The sequence below is a fragment of the Chiloscyllium punctatum genome, chromosome 36 (assembly GCF_047496795.1).
Source record: "Chiloscyllium punctatum isolate Juve2018m chromosome 36, sChiPun1.3, whole genome shotgun sequence".
In the NCBI taxonomy this organism is placed as follows: domain Eukaryota; kingdom Metazoa; phylum Chordata; class Chondrichthyes; order Orectolobiformes; family Hemiscylliidae; genus Chiloscyllium; species Chiloscyllium punctatum.
In genome coordinates, this window is record NC_092774.1 from 30,413,593 (window position 1) to 30,441,566 (window position 27,974).

Genomic DNA, 27,974 nt, shown 5'->3' on the forward strand with positions numbered 1-27,974 from the left:
GCAGTTTGAGGGGGATCTGCCTTTGGAGGTAGTATGGGCTGAAGTCAGAAATAGGAAAGGTGCAGTCACCTTGTTGGGTGTTTACTATAGGCCCCCCAATAGCAGCAGAGATGTGGAGAAACAGATTGGGAAACAGATTTTGGAAAGGTGCAGAAGCCACAGGGTCGTAGTCATGGGCGACTTCAACTTCCCAAATATTGATTGGAAACTCTTTAGATCAAGTAGATTGGATGGGGCGGTGTTTGTGCAGTGTGTCCAGGAAGCTTTTCTAACTCAGTATGTAGATTGTCCAACCAGAGGGGAGGCCATATTGGATTTGGTACACGGTAATGAACCGGGACAAGTGGTGGGCTTGTTAGTGGGTGAACATTTTGGTGATGGTGACCACAATTCTGTGACTTTCACCTTGGTTATGGAGAGAGATAGGTGCGCACAACAAGGTAGATTTTACAATTGGGGGAAGGGAAATTACGATCCTGTAAGACAGGATTTGAGGAGCATAAGTTGGGAGCATAGGCTGTCAGGGAAGGATGTGGTGGAAATGTGGAACTTTTTCAAGGAGCAGATATGACGTGTCCTTGATATGTATGTACCGATCAGGCAGGAAAGAAATGGTCGTGTGAGGGAACCTTGGTTGATGAAGGAGGTTGAATGTCTAGTAAAGAGGAAGAAGGAGGCCTACATAAGGTTGAGGAAACAAGGTTCAGACAGAGCGGTAGAGGGATACAGGATAGCCAGAAGGGACCTAAAGAAAGGGATTAGGAGAGCTAAGAGAGTGCATGAAAAATCCTTGGCGGATAGGATCAAGGATAACCCCAAGGCATTTTATGCATATGTGAGAAACCTGAGAATGACGAGAACGAGGGTAGGTCCGATCAAGGACAATAGTGGGAGATTGTGTATTGAGTCGGAAGAGATAGGAGAGGTCTTGAACAAGTACTTCTCTTCAGTATTTACGAACGAGAGGGACTGTATTGTTGAAGAGGAGAGTGTGAAACGGACTGGTAAGCTAGAAGAGATACTTGTTAGGAAGGAAGATGTGTTGGACATTTTGAACAACTTGAGGATAGACAAGTCCCCTGGGCCTGACGGGATATGTCCTAGGATTATGTGGGAAGCAAGAGAGGAAATTGCAGTACCGTTGGCAATGATCTTCTCGTCTTCACTGTCAACGGGGGTGGTAGCAGGGGACTGGAGAGTAGTGAATGTTGTGCCCCTGTTCAAAAAAGGGAATAGGGATAACCCCGGGAATTACAGGCCAGTTAGTTTTACTTCTGTGGTAGGCAAAGTAATGGAAAGGGTACTGAGGGATAGGATTTATGAGTATCTGGAAATACACTGCTTGATTAGGGACAGCCAGCACAGATTTGTGAAGGGTAGGTCTTGCCTTACAAGTCTTATTAAATTCTTCGAGGAAGTGACCAAGCATGTGGATGAGGGTAGAGCAGTGGATGTAGTGTACATGGATTTTAGTAAGGCATTTTGATAAGGTTCCCCATGGTAGGCTTATGCGGAAAGTCAGGAGGCATGAGATAGAGGGAAATTTGGCCAATTGGATAGAAAACTGGCTAACCGGTCGAAGTCAGAGAGTGGTGGTAGATGGTAAATATTCAGCCTGGAGCCCAGTTACAAGTGGAGTTCCGCAGGGATCAGTTCTGGGTCCTCTGCTGTTTGTAATTTTTATTAATGACTTGGATGAGGGAGTCGAAGGGTGGGTCAGTAAATTTGCAGATGATACGAAGATTGGTGGAGTTGTGGACAGTGAAGAGGGCATTTGTCATTTGCAAAGGGACTTAGATATGATGCAGAGCTGGGCTGAGGAGTGGCAGATGGAGTTCAACTCTGCCAAGTGTGAGGTTGTCCATTTTGGAAGAACAAATAAGAATGCGGAATACAGGGTTAATGGTAGGGTTCTTAGTCAGTTAGAGGAACAGAGGGATCTTGGGGTCTATGTACATAGATCTTTGAAAGTTGCCACTCAGGTGGATAGAGTTTGTAAGAAGGCCTATGGTGTATTATCGTTCATTAGCAGAGGGATTGAATTCAAGAGTTGTGAAGTGATGTTGCAGCTGTACAGGACTTTGGTTAGGCCACATTTGGGGTACTGTGTGCAGTTCTGGTCGCCTCACTTTAGGAAAGATGTGGAAGCTTTGGAGAGGGTGCAGAGAAGATTTACCAGGATGTTGCCTGGAATGGAGAATAGGTCGTACGAGGATAGGTTGAGAGTTCTCGGCCTTTTCTCGATGGAACAGCGAAGGATGAGGGGTGACTTGATAGAGGTTTATAAGATGATCAGGGGAATAGATAGACTAGACAGTCAGAAACTTTTTCCCCGGGTACAACAGTATGTTGCAAGGGGACATAAATTTAAGGTGAAGGGTGGAAGGTATAGGGGAGATGTCAGGGGTGGGTTCTTTACCCAGAGAGTGGTGGGGGCATGGAATGCGCTGCCCGTGGGAGTGGTAGAGTCAGAATCATTGGCGACCTTTAAGTGGCAATTGGATAGGTACATGGATGGGTGCTTAATCTAGGATAGAAGTTCGGCACAACATCGTGGGCCGAAGGGCCTGTTCTGTGCTGTATTGTTCTATGTTCTATGTTCTAACATCTCACACCATGTTATCGTCCTCACAGCCTCATGGAAAGGGAGAAAGTGGAGCCAATCTTTACACAGAGTAAACTTCTTCACAGAGATAAACATGATGCGTTTGCACCTCCCAACCCTACTGCTTGTTCCAAATCAGTAGGTGTGTCTTAAATAGGTGTTCAATTCACCGAGGAATGTATGTCCTCTTGAAAACTAATAGAAGTCACACCCACAAAGCTTCCAAACGTTCTCTACTCGGTGTGACTGGATTGTTGTCTGAACAGATGGGATGACTGACTGAATCCCTTCCCGCACTCGGGGCAGGTGAACGGTCTCTTCCCCAGTGTGGACAGGCTGGTGTCTCCGCCGGGAAGACCAATCAATGAATCCCTTCCCGCACTCGGGGCAGGTGAACGGCCTCTCCCTGGTGTGGACCTGCTCCGTCACATGAAAGAAAACTAGATTTACAATTTAAGGCCAAACATGCTATTCTGCTAAGTTATTCCAATTAATTGGTAATTTTTTTGTTTAAAAATGTGAAAACTTAGTGGACAGTTCTTCCAGTTAATCACTGGTATTCAAATTTCTCTTCAGAATCAATCATAACAAAACTGGGTGTCACTGTGGGATTTTAAATCTGTAGGGTGTGCTTGGTAAAGTTTGAATGAACAATATTTCAAAGTGAATTTTATCGTGTTCAGTACCAAGATTTTCTGGAGAGGAAAGATTTGCCCACAAAATAAGTGTTGGTTCTGTAGAAAATGAGTCTGGGGACTCAATAACAGGATAAAGAGACGACAGATGAATTGAAAAGAGCTTGAATGTCTTTACTAGAGAGGATACAAGAAACAACCTGGTACTAGCTGTAAATCAGGAATTGAAAGGGAGGGAGGAACTGAAGAAAATTACAATTACCAGGGAAGTAGAACTGAGTAAACTGTTGGAACTACGGGTTGACAAGTCCCAGGTATCCGAAGGATTTCATCCGACACTCAAAGAAAAACTGGCTAGTGAAATAGTTAATGCATTGGTTTTAATTTTCCAAACCACATTAGTTTCAGGGAAGGTTTCTTTAGATTGGAAAACTCCTTTCTTCAATAAGGGAGACCGAGAACAGGAAACTGTGTCATAGGGAAAATGTTCAAAGCTATTATTAAAGATTTTATGACAGGGCACTCGTATAAGTTCAAGGTTATCAGGCAGCGTGAATATGTGTTTGTCAATGGGAAATAATGTTGTAATAATGTTTTGAAGAACGGCCTCTCCCCACTGCGACTGAGCTGATGAATCTAAAGTACCGACAGGGAATGGAATCCCTCGTCTCCACTTTTCCACAACTTCTTCGCAGTTCTGGTGTCCTTTTGTCTCTCTGTTTCCGATTAACAATTGAAACTGTGATCACACTCAGGAAGTACATACAGTTACCTCCTGCTGCGAATAGTGTAAGGGCTCTTCAGTCTGTGTAACTGGTTACAGCTCCTTCCCACAGTCAACTCACTAGGACACTCTCTCTCAACAAGGGGAAAAGACATACAAACGTTGAGCAACGAGACAAAATGAAAAAGCAATAACATGTCGAACCACGGGGCAAAAAATTGTGGCTCTGTCCTTTTTATTTTCTTTCGGCATTTGGACTCTTAAAATTTGCCAGTAACACCATCCACGTAGAGCATACTGCGCATGTTTGCCGGTGTCAGCAAAGCTGTGCGCATGCCCACTAGTGTCATCAAAATACTGGGCATGCTCATCGCTGTCCGCAAAAAAAGGCGCGCGACCTTTTCTTGATTGACCAATAGAGAAACCTGGAGGACCGGAAGGAGTCTGGTCCTCCTGCCAATCAGAGCCACCCCATTGTCTGAATGTGGACTTTGGTCCATGAGCTTTTGAAGCTTCTACTCCTGTTCTTCTCTCTGAGTAAAGATTGAGCTTCATCCAGACGGCAAATTCCTTCCTCTGTCCAAGATCTGTGAGTACAGCACTCTCTTTTCCATTTGTTTTTCATTCTGGGATTCAATTATTGACTTGCAGCAATTGATAGGAAAGGGAATGAATCCGGGAGGGGACAGACTCTGGAAACGTTGGTGCAGGTCTGTGTCTCAATTAGCAAAATAGACTGGCAGGAGACTTGAAGAACACACCAGCCAGGCAGCATCAGGAGGTGGAGAAGTCGACATTTCGGGTGTAACCCTTCTTCAGGACTGGGGGCAGGTGTAGGGGGAGATGCAGATAAAGGGAGTGCTGGGGGCAGGGTGGTGAAGTGGGGATATGTGAAGACAGGCTGAGGGTATGACTTAGTTGGTGGCATGGACCAGTGGAAATGAGCGGTCCAGGCTAAGAAGGGAGTCGGGGAATGGGATGGGTGGTTATTTGAAAGTGGAGATATCAATGTTGAGTCCTCCGAGCTGTAAACTGCGTAGGTGGAGGATGAGGTGTTGTTCCTCCAATTTGCGGTTTGGTTCGTTGTGACAATGGAAGAGGCCAAAGATGGACATGCTAGAAAGAGAGTGGGAGGGGGAATTAAAATGAGTGGTGACTGGGAGGTCTGTTCGGCCTCTGCCGATCCAGCTGCCACGCTCAGCGAATCCAAAATTTTTTGAAGATGTAACTCTGAAGATGGACAAAGGAGATCCAGTGGATGTAGTGTACTTGGACTTTCAGAAAGCCTTTGATAAAGTCCCACATAGGAGGTTAGTGAGCAAAATTAGGGCACATGGTATTGGGGGCAAAGTACTGACTTGGATTGAAAATTGGTTGGCTGACAGGAAACAAAGAGTAGTGATAAACAGCTCCCTTTCGGAATGGCAGGCGGTGACCAGTGGGGTACCGCAGGGATCAGTGCTGGGACCGCAGCTTTTTACAATATATATTAATGATATAGAAGATAGCATTAATAGTAACATTAGCAAATTTGCTGATGATACAAAGCTTGGTGGCAGGGTGAAATGTGATGAGGATGTTAGGAGTTTACAGGGTGACCTGGACAGGTTAGGTGAGTGGACAGATGTATGGCAGATGCAGTTTAATGTGGATAAATGTATGGTTATCCACTTTGGTGGCAAGAACAGGAAGGCAGATTACTACCTAAATGGAGTCAAGTTAGGTAAAGGGGCAGTACAAAGAGATCTGGGTGTTCTTGTACACCAGTCAATGAAGGCAAGCATGCAGGTACAGCAGGTAGTGAAGAAAGCTAATAGCATGCTGGCCTTCATAACAAGAGGGATTGAGCAAAGAGGTTCTTCTGCAGCTGTACAGGGCCCTGGTGAGACCGCACGTGGAATATTGTGTGCAGTTCTGGTCTCCAAATTTGAGGAAAGACATTCTGGGTATTGAGGGAGTGCAGTGTAGGTTCACGAGGTCAATTCCTGGAATGGCGGGGCGATCTTATGTTGAAAGATTGGAGCGACTGGGCTTGTGTACCCTTGAGTTTAGAAGACTGAGAGGGAATCTGATTGAGACATATAAGATTGGACACTCTGGAGGAAGGAAACATGTTTCCACTGATGGGTGAGTCCCAAAATAGAGGACACAACCTAAAAATAAGGGGTAGGCCATTTAGGACAACGATGAGGAGAAACCTCTTCACCCAGAGAGTGGTGGCTGTGTGGAATGCTCTGCCCCAGAAGGCAGTGGAGGCCCAGTCTCTGGATTCGTTTAAGAAAGAGTTGGATAGCGCTCTCAAGGATAGTGGAATCAAGGGTTATGGAAATAAGGCAGGAACAGGATACTGATTAAGGATGATCAGCCATGATCATATTGAATGGTGGTGCAGGCTCGAAGGGCAGAATGGCCTACTCCTGCACCTATTGTCTATTGTCTATTATCATTCCCCAAGTTTACACTTGGTATCCCCAATGTACTGAAGACCACAATTTGCAAACACGTGGCAAATGCAGTACCACCATGTGAAGGTTTAGCCTTTGTTGTGGAAAAAAAAGCAGAAAGGAGGTGTATTACTTAAATGGTGATATATTGGGATGTGGAAAAAGTGAGAATTGCAGATAATGGAGATCAGAGTCAAAAAGTGTGGTACTGGAAAAACACAGTAGGTTAGGCAGCATCCAAGGAGCAGAAGAGTCAACATTTTGGGCACGGGTCCTTCTTCAGGGATGATGTGTGGATGTATAGAGGGACCTAAGCATCCTTTCTACACCAGTCAATGCCAGTTGTCAGACAGGTGCAGCAAGCAATCAGCAAAACAAGTGGTATATTAGCAAGAGAAGTTGAGTTCAGAAGTGGGGATGCCTTCCTGCAGTTAGGGGGTTGTTGAATATATTCAAGGCTGAGTTCATCTGGGTTTTGAACAGCAAAGAAGTAGATGGTTATGGGGGAAGGCAAGAAAATGATTTTAAGACCAGGAAAGAACAGTTATAGTATCAGACAGCACAGAAACAGACCCTTCAGTCCAACTAATCCATGCTGACTATATTCAAACTAAACTAGTCGCACCTACCTGTGTGTGGCCCATATCCCTCTGAACCTTTCCTATTCATGTACTTATCCAAGTGTCTTTTAAATGTTGTTACTGGACCTGCATCCATCACTTCCCCTGGATATTCATTCCACACATCAACTATTCTCTGTGTAAAAAGTAAAGGAGCCCCTCATGCCTTTTTAAAATCTTTCTCCTCTCTAATTCAAATTTGCTGCATAATCTTGTTACCCCCCCTCTAGGGAAAGGATACCCGGTGGTCACCTCCTCGATGTCCCTCATGATTTTATACACCTCTGTAAGGTCACCTCTCAACCTCCTGTGCTCCAGTGAAAAAAGTCCCAGCCGATCCACTGAGGTGTTGGTAGATTAATATCCCATTATGATCTGTTCAATGCTGGTGCATGCTCAAAAGACCAATGACCTTCTCCTGTTCCCACTCTCACTGAGTCCAGGACAGCAAGAGATAGGACATAGGAGCAGAAATTAGGCCATTCATCCCATTGACTGTCATCGAGTCATAGAGATGTACAGCATGGAAACAGACCCTTCAGTCCAACCCTTCCATGCCGAACAGATATCCTCACCCAATCTAGTCCCATCTGCCAGCACCCGGCCCATATCCCTCCAAACCCTTCCTGTTTATATACCCATCCAAATGCCTCTTAAATGTTGCAATTGTACCAGCCTTTACCACTTCCTCTGGCAGCTCATTCCATACACGTACCACCCTCTAGGTGAAAAAGTTGCCCCTTAGGTCTCTTTTATATCTTTCCCCTCTCATCCTAAATCTGTGCCCTCTAGTTCTGGACTCCCCGACCCCAGGGAAAAGACTTTGTCTATTTACCCTATCCATGCCCCTCATAATTTTGTAAACCTCTATAAGGTCACCCCTCAGCCTCCGACACTTCAGGGAAAGTAGCCCCAGCCTGTTCAGCCTCTCCCTATAGCTCTAATCCTCCAACCCTGGCAACATCCTTTGGAATCTTTTCTGAACCCTTTCAAGTTTCACAACATCCTTCCAATAGGAAGGAGACCAGAACTGCACGCAATACTCCCAACAGTGGCCTAACCAATGTCCTGTACAGCTGCAATATGACCTCCCAACTCCTGTACTCAATACTCTGGCCAATAAAGGAAAGCATACCAAACACCTTCTTCACTATCCTATCTACCTGCGACTCTACTGTCAAGGAGCTATGAACCTGCACTCCAAGGTCTCTTTGTTCAGCTACACTCCCTAGCACCTTACCATTAAGTGTATAAGTATTGCTAAGATTTGCTTTCCCAAAATGCAGTACCTCGCATTTATCTGAATTAAATTCCATCTGCCACTTCTCAGCCCATTGGCCCATCCGGTCACGATCCTGTTGTAATCTGAGGTAACCTTCTTCGCTGTCCACTACACCTCCTCCAATTTTGGTGTCAACTGCAAACTTACTAACTGTACCTCTTATGCTCGCATCCAAATCATTTATGTAAATGACAAAAAGTAGAGGACCCCGCACCGATCCTTGTGGCACTCCACTGGTCACAGGCCTCCAGTCTGAAAAACAACCCTCCACCACCACCCTCTGTCTTCTACCTTTGAGCCAGTTTTGTATCCAAATGGCTAGTTCCCCCTGTATTTCATGAGATCTAACCTTGTGAATCAGTCTCCCATGGGGAACCTTGTCAAACGCCTTACTGAAGTCCATATAGATCACATCTACTGCTCTACCCTCATCAATTCTCTTTGTTACTTCTTCAAAAAACTCAATCAAGTTTGTGAGACATGATTTCCCACGCACAAAGCCATGTTGACTGTCCCAAATCAGTCCTTTCCTTTCCAAATACATGTACATCCTGTCCCTCAGGATTCCCTCCAACAACTTGCCCACCACCGACGTCAGGCTCACAGCTCTATAGTTCCCTGGCTTGTCCTTACCACCCTTCTTAAACAGTGGCACCATATTAGCCAACCTCCAGTCTTCCGGCACCTCACCTGTGACTCAAATATCTCAGCAAGAGGCACAGCAATCACTTCTCTCGCTTCCCACAGAGTTCTCGGGTACACTTGATCAGGTCCTGGGAATTTATCCACCTCTATGCGTTTCAAGACATCCAGCACTTCCTCCTCTGTAATCTGGACATATTTTGCAAGGGTGTCATCATCTATTTCCCTACACTGTATATCTTCCATATTCTTTTCCACAGTAAATACTGATGCAAAATACTTATTTAGCATCTCCCCCATTTTCTGCAGCTCCTCACAAAGGCGGTCTTGCTAATCTTTGAGGGGCCCTATTATTTCCCTAGTTACCCTTTTGTCCTTAATATATTTGTGAAAACCCTTGGGATTCTCCATAATTCTATTTGCCAAAACTATTTCATGTCCCTTTTTTGCCCTCTTGATTACCCTCTTAATGTATACTCCTACTGCCTTTATACTCCTCTAAGGATTCACTGAATCTATCCTGTCTATACCTTACATATGCTTCCTTCTTTTTCTTAACCATACCCTCAATTTCTTTAACCCTCAATTTCTTCATTCCTGAAGAAGGGCTCATGCCTGAAACGTCGATTCTCCTGCTCCTTGGATGCTGCCTGACCTGCTGCGCTTTTCCAGCAGCACATTTTCACCTCAATTTCTGTAGTCATCCAGCATTCCCTATTCCTACCAGCCTTTCCTTTCACCCAAACAGGAATATACTTTCTCTGGATTCTTGTTATCTCATTTCTGAAAGCTTCCCATTTTCCAGCCGTCCCTTTACCTGTGAACATCTGTCCCAATTAGCTTTTGAAAGTTCTTGTCTAATACCGTCAAAATTGGCCTTTCTCTAATTTAGATTTGGTCTATCCTTTTCCATCACTACTTTAAATCTAATACAATTATGGTTGCTCCCCCACTGACACCTCAGTCAGCTGCCCTGCCTTATTTCCCAAGAGTAGGTCAAGTTTTGCACCTTCTCTAGTAGGTACATCCACATACTGAATCAGAAAATTGTCTTGTACACACTTAACAAATTCCTCTCCATCTAAACCCTTAACACTATGGCAGTCCCAGTCTATGTTTCGAAAGTTAAAATCCCCGACCATAACCACCCTATTCTTCTTACAGATAGCTGAGATTGTATTATAGACCTCCTAATAGTCGGAGGGAAATTGAGAAACAAACTTGTAAGGTGATCTCCGCTATCTGTAAGAATAATAGGGTGGTTATGGCCGGGGATTTGAACTTTCCAAACATAGACTGGGACTGCCATAGTGTTATGGGTTTAGATGGAGAGGAATTTGATCCGCCATTCAGTCATGGCTGCTAGGTTTCTCAACCCCATTCTCCCACTTGCTCCCCATAACTCTTGATCCCCCTTTCTACTCAGACCTATCTATCTCAGTCTTAAATATCCTCAGTGACCTGACCTGCACTGCCTTCTGTGGGTTTCTCATTATCTCCATTCTGAAAGGGGGTCCCTTCACTTTAAGGCTGGGCCTCGAGTCCTAGTCTCTCCTCTCAATGGAAACATCTTCCCAACATCCACTCTGTACAGGCCATTCAGTATTCTGTATGTTTCAATTAGATCCTCCCTGAGTGTGGGCCTGTTAATCAGCATGAACCAGACCCTTCAGGATGAGGTACAGCAGGGATTAGGTTCAGCAAAGTGAGAATGGAGGGAGAGTGTGGGATGGAGATTTTCAGCTTCTAGAGAATAAGAGAGGAAAGAGATTTGCTTTAAATTAGAATTGATCAGATGGGCCAGTGGTCTGAGGAGTGGCAGATGGAGTTTAATTTAGAGAAATTGAGGTGCATTTTTGTCAAGTAATGCTGGCGGGACTGACACAGTTAAGTGGAGTATTGCAGAACAAAGAGCCCTTGGAGTGCAGGTTCATAGTTCCTTGAAAGTGGAGTCTCAGGTAGGCAGGTTAGAGAAGGCGGCATTCGGTATGAAGATGGAGAGGAGCTCCTTTTCCCGGTGAGTAGTGAATCCATGGAATTCTTTGCCCAAGGAAGCGGTAGAGGCAGCTTCATGAAGTATATTCAGGACACTGTTGAATGGGTTTTTGCATGGTAGGGGAATGAAGGATAGTTGGTACAATGCAGGGAGGTGCAGCTGAGATGATGGATAGATCAACCGTGATCTTAATGAATGGCAGAGCAGGCTGGATGGGTCAAAAAAAAATGGCCTACTCCTGCTTCTATTACTATAACCCTGCATTTCCCATGGCTAACCCACCTAACCTGCACATCCTTGGACACTCTGGGCAATTTAGCATGGCCAATCCAAACCAAGATCAGTGAGCAATGTGGAAAATGAACATCAGAGTATGATAGAAAGGAACAAGGAGATTAAATGTACCATCACTCAAGATTGGATTCTAAAGATACAAAAGTTGAAATTAAAAAGGGTGTGTCTGAATGTATTGTAACAAATGTGAATGAATTATCTGTCCGCATTGAAGAAACTAATTATGATCTGAGAGTCCTTACAGAGACACGGCTTCAGGATGAAAAGATTGGATCCTGAATATCGAGGGGTAGTCAAATGTGAAGCGAGGTAAAGGTAGAGGGTTGGCCCTGCTAATCAAAGCACTGATCACAGGGTAGTCTGGTGTCAGCTCAGATTTCAGGTCCGGATTTCTCTGTCCTCTGTTGATTTCCCTGTTCCCACAGAGTAAGATGTTCGTCCGTTCTCAGCTCTGCTGGATTTCTGCTGAAGCTTTGACCTCTGCCTTTTACACCTTCCAGAACAATAAAACATTCTCAATTGAGACCCAACCCACGATCTCCCAGCCTGTCAACCATCCAGACACAGAGTTTAGTCATAGCAGGGAATCAAACGAGAAACCTGAAACAAAATTAGAAACAAATGTGCAATTGGTGCTCATGCTTCATGTTTGTTCATAAGGAAGTAAACCAGAAATAGTGGTCGCCTGGGATTTTGATGTCCCCGATATGAGGAATTCTGTCTCCCTTCGATGTAACTGTTAGTGCTGTTGGGGCAAAGTAACTCGTGTGGCAAATCATTTAAAACAAAGTAGTCAGGAGAGGAGACCTTGAGCAATTAACTAGCTTTATTCATTCCCATGGGGAAGCCTTTTTTGTTTAAAACAAAGTCCAACGTATTCCAATGAAATACAGAATGTTACAAGTTTTATGGTAAAACACAAGCCCACTCTCCATTAATTATGCAACTGAGGGGCAGTCGTAAGGTTCACAGACCTTGTCCAGATCTACATTTCTTAATGTCTACAAAACTGAATGTTATCTTTTACTGCAGGTTTAGCTGGGCTCGAATTACCGATAAGGGACAAAGAGAACCAATCCATCATTCTATGAAGCAGCACAGTCTAATGGCCTGAGGAGCAGAGACAGCCCGCAGCTGCAAGGTCAGGCGATCAAAACAGAATTCCTTAGCCAGGGCATTACGTTAGCAGGCTACATTTTACTGCAAACATAGCTTTGTGACAAAATAACTTCCACAGAGTTTTGTGTCAACTTTGGTCAAATTCTCCCATATTCCCTCCTCCTTTTAATAAAAAAGGGGAGATTGAGGATGTCAGCAAAAGGGGATTATACCCAGAGCCAGCGGGATTGCCAAGGGGTGGTCCTCTGGTTCAGTAAGGACAGGGGCAGAAGGCTCCAGGGATTGGGAATCATCATCGGGGTTTCATCAGGAAGGGGAAATCTCAGCATCTGGGAGATCGCTGGCGAGGAGGGCCACAACAGTGAACGGAGCCGAGCACAGGATTGTCTACGGGGTGACTTTGATTTTCAGTCGAACAGTTCCAAAGGCTGGGGGAAAAGAAAGCTGCAAGTCGGTCAATTTCCGTAAGGGCTCACTTGGTGCGACTTCAGGACAGATGGGGATATGGGCACATATCCAGCAGCCAGAGTGGTTGACCTTCTATGTATAAAGAATTCAATTGTAATTCCCATTTACTCAACGTTATCAGGCCCAATCAAACATAGTTCATGAAAGAAAGATAAGAAAGAGTGCAGTGAAAGGCTGAATGATCAAATTAAACACACTTCAGCTCATTTCCTAGCTGCTTTCTGAAAATCTGGGTGCCAACAGATTTGTAACAGAGTATTAATCATTCCCTTCTTGCTCAACTGTGTACAGTAATGTACAGAATCAACTGAAATAGGCAGCAGCAAAGAATGAACACAAACCAGTCCATCAGGGGTCACCCACAATTTGGTTTGGGTGCGGAGGGAGTACCCTATTTGAGGCCATAGTTTGTGCTTTTCAGGAGCTTCCCCTGTGATTTCAGCACCATACCTAGGCAAATGTGCATTCAAACCAGATTACAAAGTGTTAATCTTTCTGCAAACTGCAGGGTGTCGGCGCTGAGTCAGTCTCTCCCTGTCTGTCTGTCTCTCTCTGCCTGCCTGCACCTCTCTCTCTCTCTGTGCCTGCCTGCGCCCCTCTCTCTCACTGTCTGCCTGCCTCTCTGACCCCCCCCCCATCTGCCTGCCTGCGTGCGTGCGTCTCTCTCTGTAACATTTTCCAACTTTCTTCATATCTCAGTTTGTCAGTTTTTGTTTATTCCTTCCTTACAAGGGTAATGAGGCACTCACATTCCAGAACAGTCCAAGTTAGGGAGTTGAGCTTCATAGATCCTGGTTGTGACACTTAGCTGCTTAACCAAGTGTGCAACCTCTAAATACCTCGAAATGCAGCCATTCCATTTTCAAATCAAACACTGTTTTCAAGGCAAGTTGTTCATGTCTCTGCATTAGTCCACAACCCAGGGGAATTACAATGGAGTCTTTAATAGTTTCCCAAAGTATCGTGTATGTCAAATTCATTCAAGTCTAGACATCCTGAAGCGAGCAATTACACTTACTGCAGATTTCTACTCCCCAATTAAAACGAATGTTGGGCACTCAAATGGATCAGGGGCCTTTTGACGCAGCCTCGCACCTCCGTGTGGGTCCAGGACTTATCAAGTAGGGTTTCCCTTGTCATAACCCTGGGCCAAGCAAATTCTTTATTACTAATTTTGTAAAGCGTAAGTGCTCTCAGCAGCATTACGTCAGGACACCAGGAGCCTGTTGAGTACTCACACTCGTATCTTGTGGCTGGGCAGCGAGAATTGTATCAGCATTTTTAACAGCATTTTTGTCTCTGGTCAGCTTTCCTTTTTATTTTGGACACACCAAAAGCAGCAACCACCCTCTATATTTCATCTCTCAAACGATATCGGCCGGTGACCTGGCAGGATCATGGTATCTCCTGCCTGACTTGCCATATGTGGAGGATGGAAATGAAAGTCCCATGCAAGGAAAGAATTTGTTTATCAGGGAGCAGTACAGCTGCAAGACCAACCATCTCCGCTGAGCCTGGGAAACACAATCTTAACCTGGGAAACATGAAGCCCTTAGCAAGCAGGCACTAAGAAGGCCACAAAATGGTTGCAGGCACAAAATAGTTTCCAGGTTTTCAATATGTAACAAAATGTCTGACCCAAATCTAACAATTCTCCTACATCATCGCAGGGAATAAAACAAGAAAAATGAAACAAAATTAGAAATAAATAGGTGCTTGTGGTTAATGTTTGTTAATTAGGAAATAAACCAGAAATAGGGGTCTCCCAGGATTCTTCTGGTGCCCTCCCTGAGGAATTCTCTCTCCCTTATATCTATTAGTACCCAGCGAAGATTTACTACAATATTTACATCAACAGAAATAAAGCATCTGTTATCAAATAGACTTAGAGACATACAGCACTGATGTAGACTTTTCCTCTCTCTCAGGGACATACGCACACACAAATCCATGGGAGTGAATGTGTATTTGCAGAATTAAAAATCTCACAACACCAGTTATAGTCCAACAGGTTTAATTGAAAGCCCTTGCTTTCAAAGTGCAGCTCCTTCATCAGGTGCTTGTGGAGAATAAGATTGTAAGACACAGAATTTATAGCAACAGTTTACAGTGTGATGTAACTGAAACTATATATTGAAAAAGACCTGGATTGTTTAAGTGTTTCATCTGTTAGAATGGCCATGTTGATTTCAGTTCTTTCATATGTAAATCACAAAACTTTTTTTTAAAAAAATTACGTTCCCAAGTGAACTTTACCAATTGCTGTTGTGTTAGCCTACATAATGTATTGATGGTGTGAGGCCCCCTGTGTGAGACTGTCTGTGCCACAATGGCTAGACTGATTTTAATCTAAAAAATTGATTTATGGAATCTTACATTGATTCATGCAGTTTCTGAGCAAAGAAAGATGTAATTTTGCAAGTACAAATTCACCCAACAAACTGTGTGTGTGTGTGTGTGTGTGTGTGTGTATTTGCAGATACAGTCAATTTTGCTTAAAAAATGCACAATCTGCAGGCAGTCAATCAATGTAATATTTTGTGAATTTCACTTTGGAAATAGAACCAGTCTGACTCAAGATTGAGTTACAGGCAAACTCTGACCTCACACCTATAATGCATTGTCTGAGCTGAGATGTCACCTTTTGCTATAAAACCTTGTTATCTCGAAGGTGGCATCCAAGAAGTTCTGGGGTTTACATTGTAATGATACCTGCAAACCATTCAAAACTGTGAAAGACTTAACAATCCAGGTTTGTTCAATATACCATTTCAGTGGCAGGATGCTGAAATGTTTTGCTATAAATTCTGTGCCTTATGATCTTATACACCACAACCACCAGATGAAGAAGCAGCACTCCAGAAGTCAGCGCTTCCAAAAAAGCCTGTGGGACTACAATCTGGTGATGTGTGATTTTTGACTTTTGTGCAGGGTTGGAGTGGATTGGCTGTGCTGGCCATGTGAAATTATGCATGATGTATAGGTAAGGTGCATTACTAAGGGTTAAGTGTAGAGCAGTGGTGGTAGGGGAATGGATGTGGGTGGGTTACCTGTGAGAGGCGATTTCGGTTCAAACAATTAAGATGTGCATGACCCTGAAGACTAAGGGGAATAGAGCCATAGGGGTGGGGTAAAACATGCTTCTCTATAATAAAGGACAAGACATGCTTCTTTTGTAAGAACATTTTGTACACTCAAAAGTGGGATAATTTAAATTGTGCAAATGCTGACAGTAAAAAAAAAACAAGTCCTTGATTGATGAGACCACTAACTCTGACAGAGAAGAATAAGTCCTTGACTGATAAGACTACAGGGTAGAAAAACAACTCTGGAGACATCTGCTACAGACTTTGTGACATGGGTGCGGAATGGAAAAATACTGACGGTTTAGAATGTGAACCTCGTGACTCTTTAGAGCCAAAGAGGGGAGGGACTTGTGCTGTATATAATGAGAAACTTTGTAAGCCTCGGGGCGCCTTTGTCTCCGAAGGGTGCCCAACTCTGCAGACTTGCTAATAAAACTTTGTTTTCCTGAATATGTCTAGAGTGATTATTAAGAAGCGATTTTCGTTTCTAACAACTTGGGGGCTCGTCCGATCGACGCTCCGGCCACGGGGGGGCTGAGGAAGGACATCGGAGAAGGTGCACCCTGCCGAGTTCGGCAGTCCCTGATTCCTTGCTTGTCGCCCCACGCGGCTTGAGCGAGTGATATCCGGAAGGCTCAGGAAAACAAAGGAGGGGTGTGGCCGAGGCAGTGGGGACGGTTAACGATCGAGTAATTTCGGTGCACCGAACCCAGGTAAGAAAAAACTTGCGGGGACCGTGTTTCCGGAGGACTGGGAACCTGCGGAGTGCCTGTAGATTTTTCTACAGAGGCGTGGGACTCAGGAATCTAGAGACCGGGGCTCGTCTGTGGGAGATTTTGCAGAGACCGTGTTTGCGGAGGAACGTGGACCTACGGGGTACCTGTGATCTGTTTCACAGAGACGTAGGACACAGGAATCCAAAGACCGGGGGTGCCTGCAAAGGGACCTGGGCGATCACGGGACTGAAGGTCCGGGAATTGGCTAACTGGTGATAGATTATCACGCGATAATACAAGATTCTCCGATTCTACAAAGTCCTCGGCAATGGGAAATAACGGATCCAAGGCGAATAAGGGAAAGGTAGGCTTGAACGTGGACAATGAAAAATACCCCGGGGTACCTGACGATAGTCCGTTAGGAAGAATGTTAAGTAATTGGGATCAGGGTAGGAGAAAAGGAAAATCTAGAAAAAAGATGGTGAAATACTGTCAAACGTGGTCCCAGAACCCTATTCAGGGAGACTCAGTGTGGTGGCCTAGATTCGGCACTGACGAAGACTGGGTCCGGCAAGCTCTGATTTTATATGTCAATTCAAAACCTAATGTTATTCAGGAAGAAAGTGATTACGCCCTTTGTTGGCTACCGGTCACAATATCTTGCAAAATGAAGGCCACTACTGAAGACTCAGAAGAGCAGACAGAATGGGAACCTTTAGATCACTTACCGCCGCCCTACGTGACCCCGTCTGCCCCACAGAATGATCCTTCGGGTGGCGACGATTCGGGGGAAGGGGAAGAAAACGGGGAGGAATCACCAGGAGCCTCAGGAGTACAGACTAGATCTCAAGCTGAAAGGAGTCACAGACAAAACTCTGTCTCGATTGCAAGAATGATTCCACTCCGGGGAGTGCCCATGGGGGGCGAGGAAGGAGGGACGGGATATGTGAACGTCCCCTTGACGAGTACTGAAGTACGGAATTACAGGAGGGAGATGAAGGGCCTACTGGAGGACCCCATGGGCCTGGCTGAACAATTAGATCAGTTCCTGGGGCCGAATACTTACACGTGGGATGAGATGTATTCCATCATGGGAACATTGTTCTCTAGCCAGGAGCGACAGATGATACGACAAGCTGCGCTGTTGGTCTGGGAGAGAGAGGGAGGAGCAGGAGGGGAGCAGAAGTTTCCCCTCACCGACCCCAAGTGGGATAAGAAAACGGAGGAAGGACGGCGCAACATGAGAGACATGCGGGAATATTGGATAAAAGGAATAAGGCAGGCAGCCCCGAAGGGGCACAATTTTACCAAGGCCTTTGGGAATCATCAAAACCCGGAGGAAACCCCTACGGACTTCCTAGACAGGATTAGGAAGAACTTGCAGCAGTTCGCTGGGGTGGACCCTGAGACGGAAGTGGGACAACAACTCATACGGGTCGAGTTTGTATCAAAAGCCTGGCCGGACATACGAAAGAAGTTGGAGAAAATGGATGATTGGGATAGTAAATCTCTAAGTGAACTACTACGGGAGGCGCAAAAGGTGTTTGTGAGAAGGGACGATGAGAAGCAAAAGAAGGCGACAAAGATAATGATGCAAACGGTGCAACAAGTGACAGCTGGAAGGAGGGAAAAGGGAGAGCCGTGGCAGGAACAGGAAAGGGGAGAGTCATGGCAAGAGCAGAGGAAAAGAGGACTGTGGCCGGAACAAAGGAAGGGTGGAGGAACTCGAGGCTGCGACAGGGAAACGAGGAGGATACTCAGATGTTACTACTGTAATGAAGAGGGACATTTTAAGCGGGAGTGCCCCTGCTACAAGCGGGAAGTGCGGTCGTACGCCCTGATGGAGGAAGATTAGGGGGGTCGGGGGTTCCTACCCTTGGGGCAAAAGGACTATCGACAGGAACCCCTGGTAAACTTGAAAGTAGGGCCCCAAGGGTCGGAGATCACATTTATGGTAGACTAGGGAGCCGAAAGATCAAGTATAATCCAAATACCCCCCGGCGCCCGAGCAGGAAGAACAGTTATGGGGGTATCTGGCATTGGAGGAAAGACATTGCAAGTCCCAGTAGTGGAGGACGTGGAAATTGGGTATGAAAACAGAACTACTAAACGAGACCTCCTTCTACTGCCATCGGCAGGGTTTAATTTGTTAGGAAGAGACTTGCAGGTCAAACTAGGGATCGGAACGGTACCAAGTAACGGGGAAATGGTGGTAAGGTTGCTCGCCCTCACCGAAGAAGATGATCAACAAATAGACCCGGAAGTATGGTACCGAGAGGGGAACAGAGGGAGTCTAAACATCAAACCTCTCCAAATCACCATGTTACCAGGAAGAGGCCCGGTAAGAAGGAAACAGTACCCGATTGCTATGGAAGGAGGGGAGGGGTTACAACCTGTGATAGAAAGATTAATCACAGATGGACTACTGGAGGAATATATGTCCCCTTTCAATACTCCAATACTTCCTGTGAGGAAGCCGGATGGGACGTATAGGCTGGTGCAAGACTTGCGGGGGTTGAATGAAGTAGTCCAGGCTAGATACCCGGTGGTACCCAATCCCTACACGTTAATGAGTAAAATTCCCCCCGAACATGAATGGTTCAGCGTAATAGATCTGAAGGATGCCTTCTGGAGTTGCCCCCTTGACGATGAAAGTCGGAACCTTTTTGCATTTGAATGGGAGAATCCCTTCACAGGACGAAAGCGACAGTTAAGATGGACTGTCTTGCCGCAGGGATTCACGGAGTCACCCAACTTGTTTGGACAAATACTGGAGCAGGTCTTAGGAGGATTTCGGTGTAACGCGGAGAATCAATTGCTCCAGTATGTCGATGATCTCTTACTCTCAGGACCAAGAGAAGAGGAGGTACGAGCAGACACCGTTGCCCTGCTGAACTTCCTGGGGAAACAGGGCCTACGCGTCTCCAGGACAAAACTCCAGTTTGTGGAGCAAGAGGTAAGATATCTGGGCCATCAAGGCAGTAAGGGGCATCGCCGTATCACGCCAGAACGAATATCAGGGATTACGGGTATGCCAATACCCAGGACGAAGAAGGAAATCAGACAATTCCTGGGGCTAGTAGGATATTGCCGGATATGGATTGAAAGTTACACCACTCTAGTAAAATTTTTGTACGACAAACTGGGACAAGAAGGACAAAAGGTGGACTGGTCAGATGAGGAGGAGCAGCGATTTAATATTATTAAAAGTAAACTGATCTGAGCTCCGGTATTGGCCTTACCCACCCTGAAGGAACCGTTCCAGTTATATGTCAATAGCGCCGGCGGAATTGCCCAGGGTGTGCTTACCCAGCTGCGGGCAGGGAAACGTCAGCCGGTTGCATTTTTGTCAAAAATGTTAGACCCTGTGTCATGTGGATGGCCGACCTGTATACAGGCAGTGGCAGCTACGGCAATGTTAGTGGAAGAGGCCCGAAAACTTACCTTTTGGAGGAAGGATCACAGTATACTCCCCACATTCGGTTAGTACCATACTGGCTCAAAAGGCTCACCGCTGGTTAACAGACTCTCGCATCCTGAAGTATGAGACGATTTTGATGACCGGGGACGATCTCAATTTTGCAAAAGATCTCAGTTGCAACCCTGCCAAGTTTCTGTACGGACGTCCTGCAGATGGGGAACAGGAGCATGATTGTGTGGAATTTGTAGACTTGCAGACCAAATGCCGAGAGGACCTGCAAGAGGCCCCGCTGGGTGAAGGACAGGAACTGTACATCGATGGGTCCTCCCGGTGCATCAGTGGGGTCCGGTACAGTGGCTATGCTGTCATAGATGGTGCAACGAAACAGACGATCGAGTCCGGACGACTGCCCGGGAAGTGGTCAGCCCAATCCTGTGAGTTGTACGCCCTCCAGAGGGCCCTGAAGTTGTTGGAAGGGAAAGTGGGAACCATATATACTGACTCAAAGTATGCATACGGAATCGTTCATACTTTCGGGAAAATCTGGAAAGAGAGAGGATTGATAACCTCCCGGGGAAAAGAATTGGCTCACGAACAAATGATCAGCCTAACGTTGGAGGCCCTGGCGTTACCTACGGAACTCGCAGTAGTCCATGTACCCGGTCACCAGAAGGGGTCGACACCGGAAGCGGCTGGCAGATGAGGAAGCCAAGCGGGCAGCGGTTGAAAAACCCGTCCAATTATTAACATTAATACCGTTGAGGGAAGGGCTCGCTAAACAACCCGTCTTCACCCAGGGGGAGATTGATAAAATGGATCAATTGGGTGCCCGGCTAGATACTAACGGGAAGTGGACGGTTCCTGATGGGAGACAAGTACTGAACAAACAGATCACCCGGGGTATTCTGCACCGATTACACCATCAGACCCACTGGGGGGTGCAAGCCATGTGTGACACGATCCTGAGAGACTATGTATGCAGGGGGATATACACATTAGCCCAACAAGAGGTAGTCGGATGCCCCACTTGCCAGCGTATTAACCAGAAAGCCATGCGTTCTATGCCAGCCGGTGGTCAGCCCCTCGCAATTAGGCCATTTCAGAGGATCCAAGTCGACTTTACAGACTTACCCCCAGTACAGAGATGGAAATATCTGCTAGTAATAGTAGACCATTTCACTCACTGGGTAGAGGCTTTCCCAACTGCCAAAGACGATGCACCAACCGTGGCCCGACTGTTGTTAGAGAACATAATCCCGAGATATGGCATAATGGAATCTATCGACTCCGACTGCGGGACACATTTTATTTCTAAGCTACACCATTTGATCTGTATTGCTCTGGGTATCCAATGGAAATTCCATGCACCCTGGCATCCTCAGAGTTCGGGTCGGGTTGAGAGAATGAATGGCACGCTCAAGACCCAATTGACTAAGCTGGTGTTAGAAACTAAGTTACCTTGGCCGAAGTACCTGCCCATTGCCCTATTGAGGATACGTACGGCACCTCGCCGGGATGTCGGGGTTTCCCCCTATGAAATGCTGTTCGGATTACCATATTGGAGTAAGGTTGATGGGTGTCCCACTCTACAAGGGGGAGATGTATTTGTCAGAAACTATTTACTGGCCTTATCCCGTTCTTTTGCAGAACTCCGGAGGAAAGGTCTCCTGGCTCAGACTCCGCCGCTCGACTTCCTCCTGCATAAGGTGGAGCCCGGAGATTGGGTACTTGTTAAGACCTGGAAGGCCGAAAAGCTCCAGCCGCGGTGGGAAGGACCGTTCCTGGTTCTGTTAACAACTGAAGCAGCTGTTCGGACGAAAGAAAAAGGGTGGGTCCACGCATCAAGGATAAAGGGGCCTGTTCCGCCAGAAGGAGAGAGCACTTGGACATGCGAGCAAGGGGACAAGCCGTTGGTGGTAAAACTGAAAAGACAGCAATAATGAACTCTACTTGGACTGTATTGGTGGGGATATTGATCAGTTTACTCCTGTATGTGGGGGAGGGCGAGGGGAGATGTGACAAATGTCGGACTACAGTAAGGCTCCGGGATTCGAATCTACTCGGGATCATTTGTGTCCCATTCCTATGTGGACGATTGGTGTTACGATGTGAGTGCACGACACGAATGTTGGGAGGGTGGAAGACCCTATTATCAGGTGTATAATAAGGGATACGGTGGCAAAATCCGTGGATGCCCTATAAATGACCGCTGGGTGTGTATTAGCAAAATGGGAGGTGGGGCCTATCCTCCGTGTTGCTCAGGGAGCAGGTTGACAGAGTCAAGGAGACCAAGATACAGAACACTGATCGGGGGTTGGGGAAAGAGCAAGACCGTCAGGGAACGGTCGTGCTCTCTAAAGTGCCATCTGTATACGAAGAGGTAGAAGAAAAGATTGAACTCCCTGATGTAACACAAAACCTGTTTATTGATCTCACCTCTAGAATAGCCACTGTTTTAAATGTTAGCAATTGCTGGGTTTGTGGGGGGCCGCATATGTCGGAACAATGGCCGTGGACTGGTCAAAGCTTAGACATATGGGAATTGCTGCAAACCACTTGGACTCATGTCAACGAAAGGAAAAGCCAGGGGTGGAGACTGACGAACAGCCCTGAGGGCCAGTTCTGTATTGAAGGCAAGGGAATCGTGGAGGTAGGGATTAGTCCCTGTCAGAATGTATTGGACGCGACCACGCAAGTATGGTGGCCTGAGGATATTACTTGGTACATTGCAAACCGAGATCATGGCTCGTGCGTTCCATTACGTACTGATTCCTCCTCTGACGAGCTGGGGGCTGGTTACTGGAATTGCAGTGGTCCTGGTCCTTATGAGGGCGTCCCTGGAGTAAAGGAACTGTGGGATGACGTTGTGAGGCAGGGAGGGCCTGCTCCAGATGGCCTATTTTGGATATGCGGTAATCAGGCATACTCCAAACTGCCCATGGGATGGGCTGGGGTATGCTTCCTGGGTCTAATACGACCTGCGTTCTTCCTATTACCCCGGAAGGAAGGCGACGATTTGGGAATTAAACTCTTTGACTCCCTCCGTAGGTTGCCAAGGGATATCCAAGTCGGTGACTGGGGGGATGAGTGGCCACCGGCCCGGATAATTGCATACTACGGGCCAGCTACATGGGCACAGGACAGATCATGGGGATACCGTACTCCTATCTATATGTTAAATTGAATTATCAGGCTCCAAGCAGTCGTAGAGGTTATTACTAACCGGACTGCCCTGGCCCTGGAGCTGCTGGCTAAGCAGCAGGATCAGATGAGGGCTGCTATATATCAAAACCGACTTGCCTTGGATTATCTGTTGGCCTCGGAGGGGGGCGTGTGCGGGAAATTTAACCTGACTAACTGCTGTCTAGAAATTGACGATAATGGTAAAGCGGTTTTGAAAATTTCCGATGAAATTCGGAAATTGGCCCATGTGCCAGTACAATCTTGGCGTCCTCTTAGTGGCATCGGATGGTGGGATGGTCTCCTAGGTGGTAGTTGGTGGCACACGGCGTTGCTGGTGGTTGGGGGGGGGGCGTGATGCTTCTCCTCATATTACCCTGCCTAACCCCCTGTATTCAGTTTTTAATTCAGAAAAATATTTCCCAACTCCAGGCAGTGGCGGTTCCACAACATGGGACGCAGGAACTTGAGACCATAAGACATAGGAGTGGAAGTAAGGCCATTCGGCCCATTGAGTCCACTCCGCCATTCAATCATGGCTGATGCGCATTTCAGCTCCACTTACCAGCATTCTCCCCGTAGCCCTTAATTCCTTTAGACAACAAGAACCTATCAATCTCGGCCTTGAAGACATTTAGCGTCCCGGCTTCCACTGCACTCCGTGGCAATGAATTCCACAGGCCCACCACTCTCTGGCTGAAGAAATGTCTCCGCATTTTTGTTCTGAAATGACCCCCTCTAATTCTAAGGCTGTGTCCACGGGTCCTAGTCTCCTCGCCTAACAGAAACAATTTCCTAGCATCCACCTTTCCAAAGCCATGTATTATTTTGTACGTCTCTATTAGATCTCCCCTTAATCTTCTAAACTCCAACGAATACAATCCCAGTATCCTCAGCCGTTCCTCATATGCTAGACCTGTCATTCCAGGGATCATCCGTGTGAATCTCCGCTGGACACGTTCCAGTGCCAGTATGTCCTTCCTGAGGTGTGGGGACCAAAACTGGACACAGTACTCCAAATGGGGCCTAACCAGAGCTTTATAAAGTCTTAGTAGTACATCTCTGCTTTTATATTCCAACCCTCTTGAGATAAGAGACAACATTGCATTCGCTTTCTTAATCACTGACTCAACCTGCATGTTTACCTTTAGAGAATCCTCGACTAGCACTCCCAGATCCCTTTGTGCTTTGGCTTTATTAATTTTCTCACCATTTAGAAAGTAGTCCATGCTTTTATTCTTTTTGCCAAAGTGCAAGACCTCGCACTTGCTCACGTTAAATTCCATCAGCCATTTCCTGGACCACTCTCCCAACCTGTCTAGATCCTTCTGTAGCCTCCCCACTTCCTCAGTACTACCTGCCTGTCCACCTAACTTCGTATCATCGGCAAACTTTGCTAGAATGCCCCCGGTTCCCTCATCCAAAACATTAATATATAATGCGAACAGCTGTGGCCCCAGCACCGAACCCTGCGGGACACCGCTCGTCACCGGCTGTCATTCTGAAAAAGAACCTTTTATCCCAACTCTCTGCCTTCTGTTAGACAGCCAATCCTCAATCCATCCCAGCAGCTCACCTCGAACACCATGGGCCCTCACCTTGCTCAGCAGCCTCCAGTGTGGCACCTTATCAAAGGCCTTTTGAAAGTCTAGATAGACCACATCCACTGGGTTTCCCTCGTCTAACCTACTTGTTACCTCTTCAAAAAATTCCAACAGGTTTGTCAGGCATGACCTCCCTTTACTAAATCCATGTTGACTTGTTCTAATCAGACTCTGCTCTTCCAAGAATTTAGAAACCTCATCCTTAATGATGGATTCTAGAATTTTACCAACAACCGAGGTTAAGCTGATTGGCCTATAATTTTCCATCTTTTGCCTTGATCCTTTCTTGAACAAGGGGGTTACTACAGCCATCTTCCAATCATCCGGGACCTTTCCTGACTCCAGTGACTCTTGAAAGATCTCAACCAATGCCTCTGCTATTTCCTCAGCAACCTCTCTCAGAACTCTAGGGTGTATCCCATCGGGGCCAGGAGATTTATCAATTTTAAGACTTTTTAACTTTTCTAGCACTCTCTCTTTCGTAATGGCAACCATACTCAACTCAGCCCCGTGACACCCTTTAATTTTTGGGATATTACTCATGTCTTCCTCTGTGAAAACTGATGCAAAGTACTTGTTAAGTTCTCCTGCTATTTCCTTATCTCCCATCACTAGGCTCCCTGCATCAGTTTGAAGTGGTCTAATGTCTACTTTTGCCTGTCGTTTGTTTCTTCTGTACTGAAAGAAACTTTTACTATTATTTCTAATATTACTGGCTAGCCTACCTTCATATTTGATCCTCTCATTTCTTATTACACTCTTTGTTATCCTCTGTTTGCTTTTGTATCCTTCCCAATCTTCTGATTTCCCACTGTTCTTAGCCACTTTATAGGATCTCTCTTTTTCTTTAATACATTTCCTGACTTCCTTTGTCAGCCAAGGTTGTCTAATCCCTCCCCGGTTAATCTTTCTTTTCTTGGGAATGAACCTCTGTACAGTGTCCTCAATTATACCTACAAACTCCTGCCATTTTTGCTCTAGTGTCTTCCCGGTTAGCCTCTGCTTCCAGTCTATTTTAGTCAGTTCCTCTCTCATGCCTTCATAATTACCTTTATTCAACTGTAACACCATTACATCAGATTTTGCCTTCTCCCTTTCAAACTCCAGACTGAACTCTACCATATTATGGTCACTACTTCCTAAGGGTTCCCTTACTTTAAGATCTTTTATAGAGTCTTGTTCATTGCAAAGCACTAGGTCCAGAATAGTCTGCTCTCTTGTGGGCTCCATGACAAGCTGTTCCAAAAAGCCATCCTGTAAGCATTCCATGAATTCCCTTTCTTTAGATCCACTAGCAACATTATTTACCCAGTCCACCTGCATATTGAAGTCTCCCATGATCAATGTAACCTTGCCTTTCTGACATGCCTTCTCTATTTCCCGGTACATGTTGCGTCCCTGGTCCTGACCACTGTTAGGAGGTCTGTACACAACTCCAATTATGGTTTTTTTGCCTTTGTGGTTCCTCAATTCCACCCACACAGACTCCACATCATCCGACGCTATGTCATTCAATACCATAGATTTAATTTTGTTCTTAACTAACAAGGCAACCCCACTCCCTCTGCCCACCTCTCTGTCTTTTCGATAAGTTGAAAAACCATGGAGGTTTAACTGCCAGTCCTGACCCCCCTGTAACCAAGTCTCTGTGATGCCTACTACATCATAATCATTCACTATTATCTGTGCCATTAGTTCATCGGCTTTGTTATGAATGCTACGAGCATTCAGGTAAAGTGCCTTAATGCTAACTTCCTTATCATTAGAGATGTTGGAAGTCCTATGTCCTAAGTTATCCTTGCTTTTTTCTGCATTCTCAGTCTGCCTCAATTTTAAATCCGCCTGGAAACAGGCTATCCTGCTGCTTATCTTTCCATTTACCTCCATACTCCCTGTCGCTTTCACTTTCCCTTCCCCCCAACTCAGAAGTTTAAAGTCCTACTGACCACCCTATTTATCCTCTTCGCGAGAACATTGGTACCTGATCGGTTCAGGTGGAGACCGTCCCAATGGTACAGATCCCCCCTGTTCCAAAACTGATGCCAATGCCCCATGAAGTGGAATCCCTCTTTCCCACACCAATCCCACAGCTGTTGCTGTGAAAGACCAAGGATTTCCCGGGCCCTTGAGGAGGGGAGGCTTATCTTGGTCAGGCACATCTTAAAAAGAGAAAGGGGGGAATTGTGAGAGGCAATTTCGGTTCAAACAATTAAGATGTGCCTGGACAACATTTTGTATACTCAAAAGTAGGATAGTTTAAATTGTGCAAAATGCTGACATTTTGTGAGCAGAGTAAAAACAAACAGGTCCTTGATTGATGAAACCATAAACACAGACAGGGAAGAATGAGTCCTTGACTGATAAGACTGCAGGATAGAAAAACGACTCGAGAGACATCTGCTACAGATTGATACAGAGACATCTGCTACAGATTGATAAGACCGCGAGCACAGACAGAGAAGAATAAGTCTTTGACTGATATGACTACAGGGTAAAAAAAACAACAACTCTGGAGACATTTGTTGCAGACTTTGTGATAAGGGTGCAAAATGGAGAATAATGACGGTTTAAGAATGTGAACCTCATGGCTCGTTAGAGCCAAGGAGGGGAGGGACTTGTGCTGTATATAATGAGAAACTTTGTAAGCCTCGGGGCGCCTTTTTCTCAGAAGGGTACCCAACTCTGCAGACTTGCTAATAAAACTTTGTTTTCCTGAATTTGTCTAGAGCGAATATTACGAAGCGATTTTCGTTTCTAACAAACTATATTAAACAAAATAGCTTTCCTGGGTATCAATATTTACAACAGTAAAGAAGCTATTATTTGGCAATCGACCAACTAATTGAAATAATTTCAGAATAAATTAGCTGTTTCATTATTATACGTTGAGATATTTTAATTAAAATGTCACAAAGGAAATCTTTAACACAAAAGCAAAGTTAGATAAAATACAAAAGTATCTTGCAGAATTCACTTCAAATCATATCTGTTGAATCACAAAAAGATGATGCTCAATGTACTAAATGATGGACAAACATTGTAAAGAATGTATATATCTCAATTATATCTTAAATGAATATTTACTCTGCCTTGGACAACAACAACTGAAAGTTTTTTAACAAATTGACAACTACAATA

At 45.6% G+C, this 27,974-nt stretch overlaps 2 protein-coding genes across 4 annotated transcripts in view; one reads left to right on the plus strand and one right to left on the minus strand.

Annotated features, from left to right (window-relative positions):
- LOC140460054 (uncharacterized) overlaps nt 1-27,974 on the minus strand; it is a 137,724-nt gene that overhangs the window by 31,169 nt on the left and 78,581 nt on the right. The gene's annotated exons all lie outside the window — the stretch shown is intronic.
- Nucleotides 4,415-27,553, plus strand: LOC140460934 (uncharacterized). Of its 3 annotated transcripts, XM_072555662.1 has the most exons (4): nt 4,415-4,553; nt 12,275-12,383; nt 16,375-16,628; nt 16,814-27,553. In XM_072555662.1, exon 4 carries the CDS (start codon nt 16,960-16,962, stop codon nt 18,484-18,486), a length of 1,527 nt encoding a protein of 508 aa, XP_072411763.1. In that variant the 5' UTR covers nt 4,415-4,553; nt 12,275-12,383; nt 16,375-16,628; nt 16,814-16,959; the 3' UTR covers nt 18,487-27,553. The 3 variants fall into 3 exon arrangements, with proteins under 3 accessions (XP_072411763.1, XP_072411765.1, XP_072411766.1); XM_072555664.1 differs by lacking the exon at nt 16,375-16,628; XM_072555665.1 differs by lacking the exon at nt 12,275-12,383 and having other exon boundaries at nt 4,437-4,553.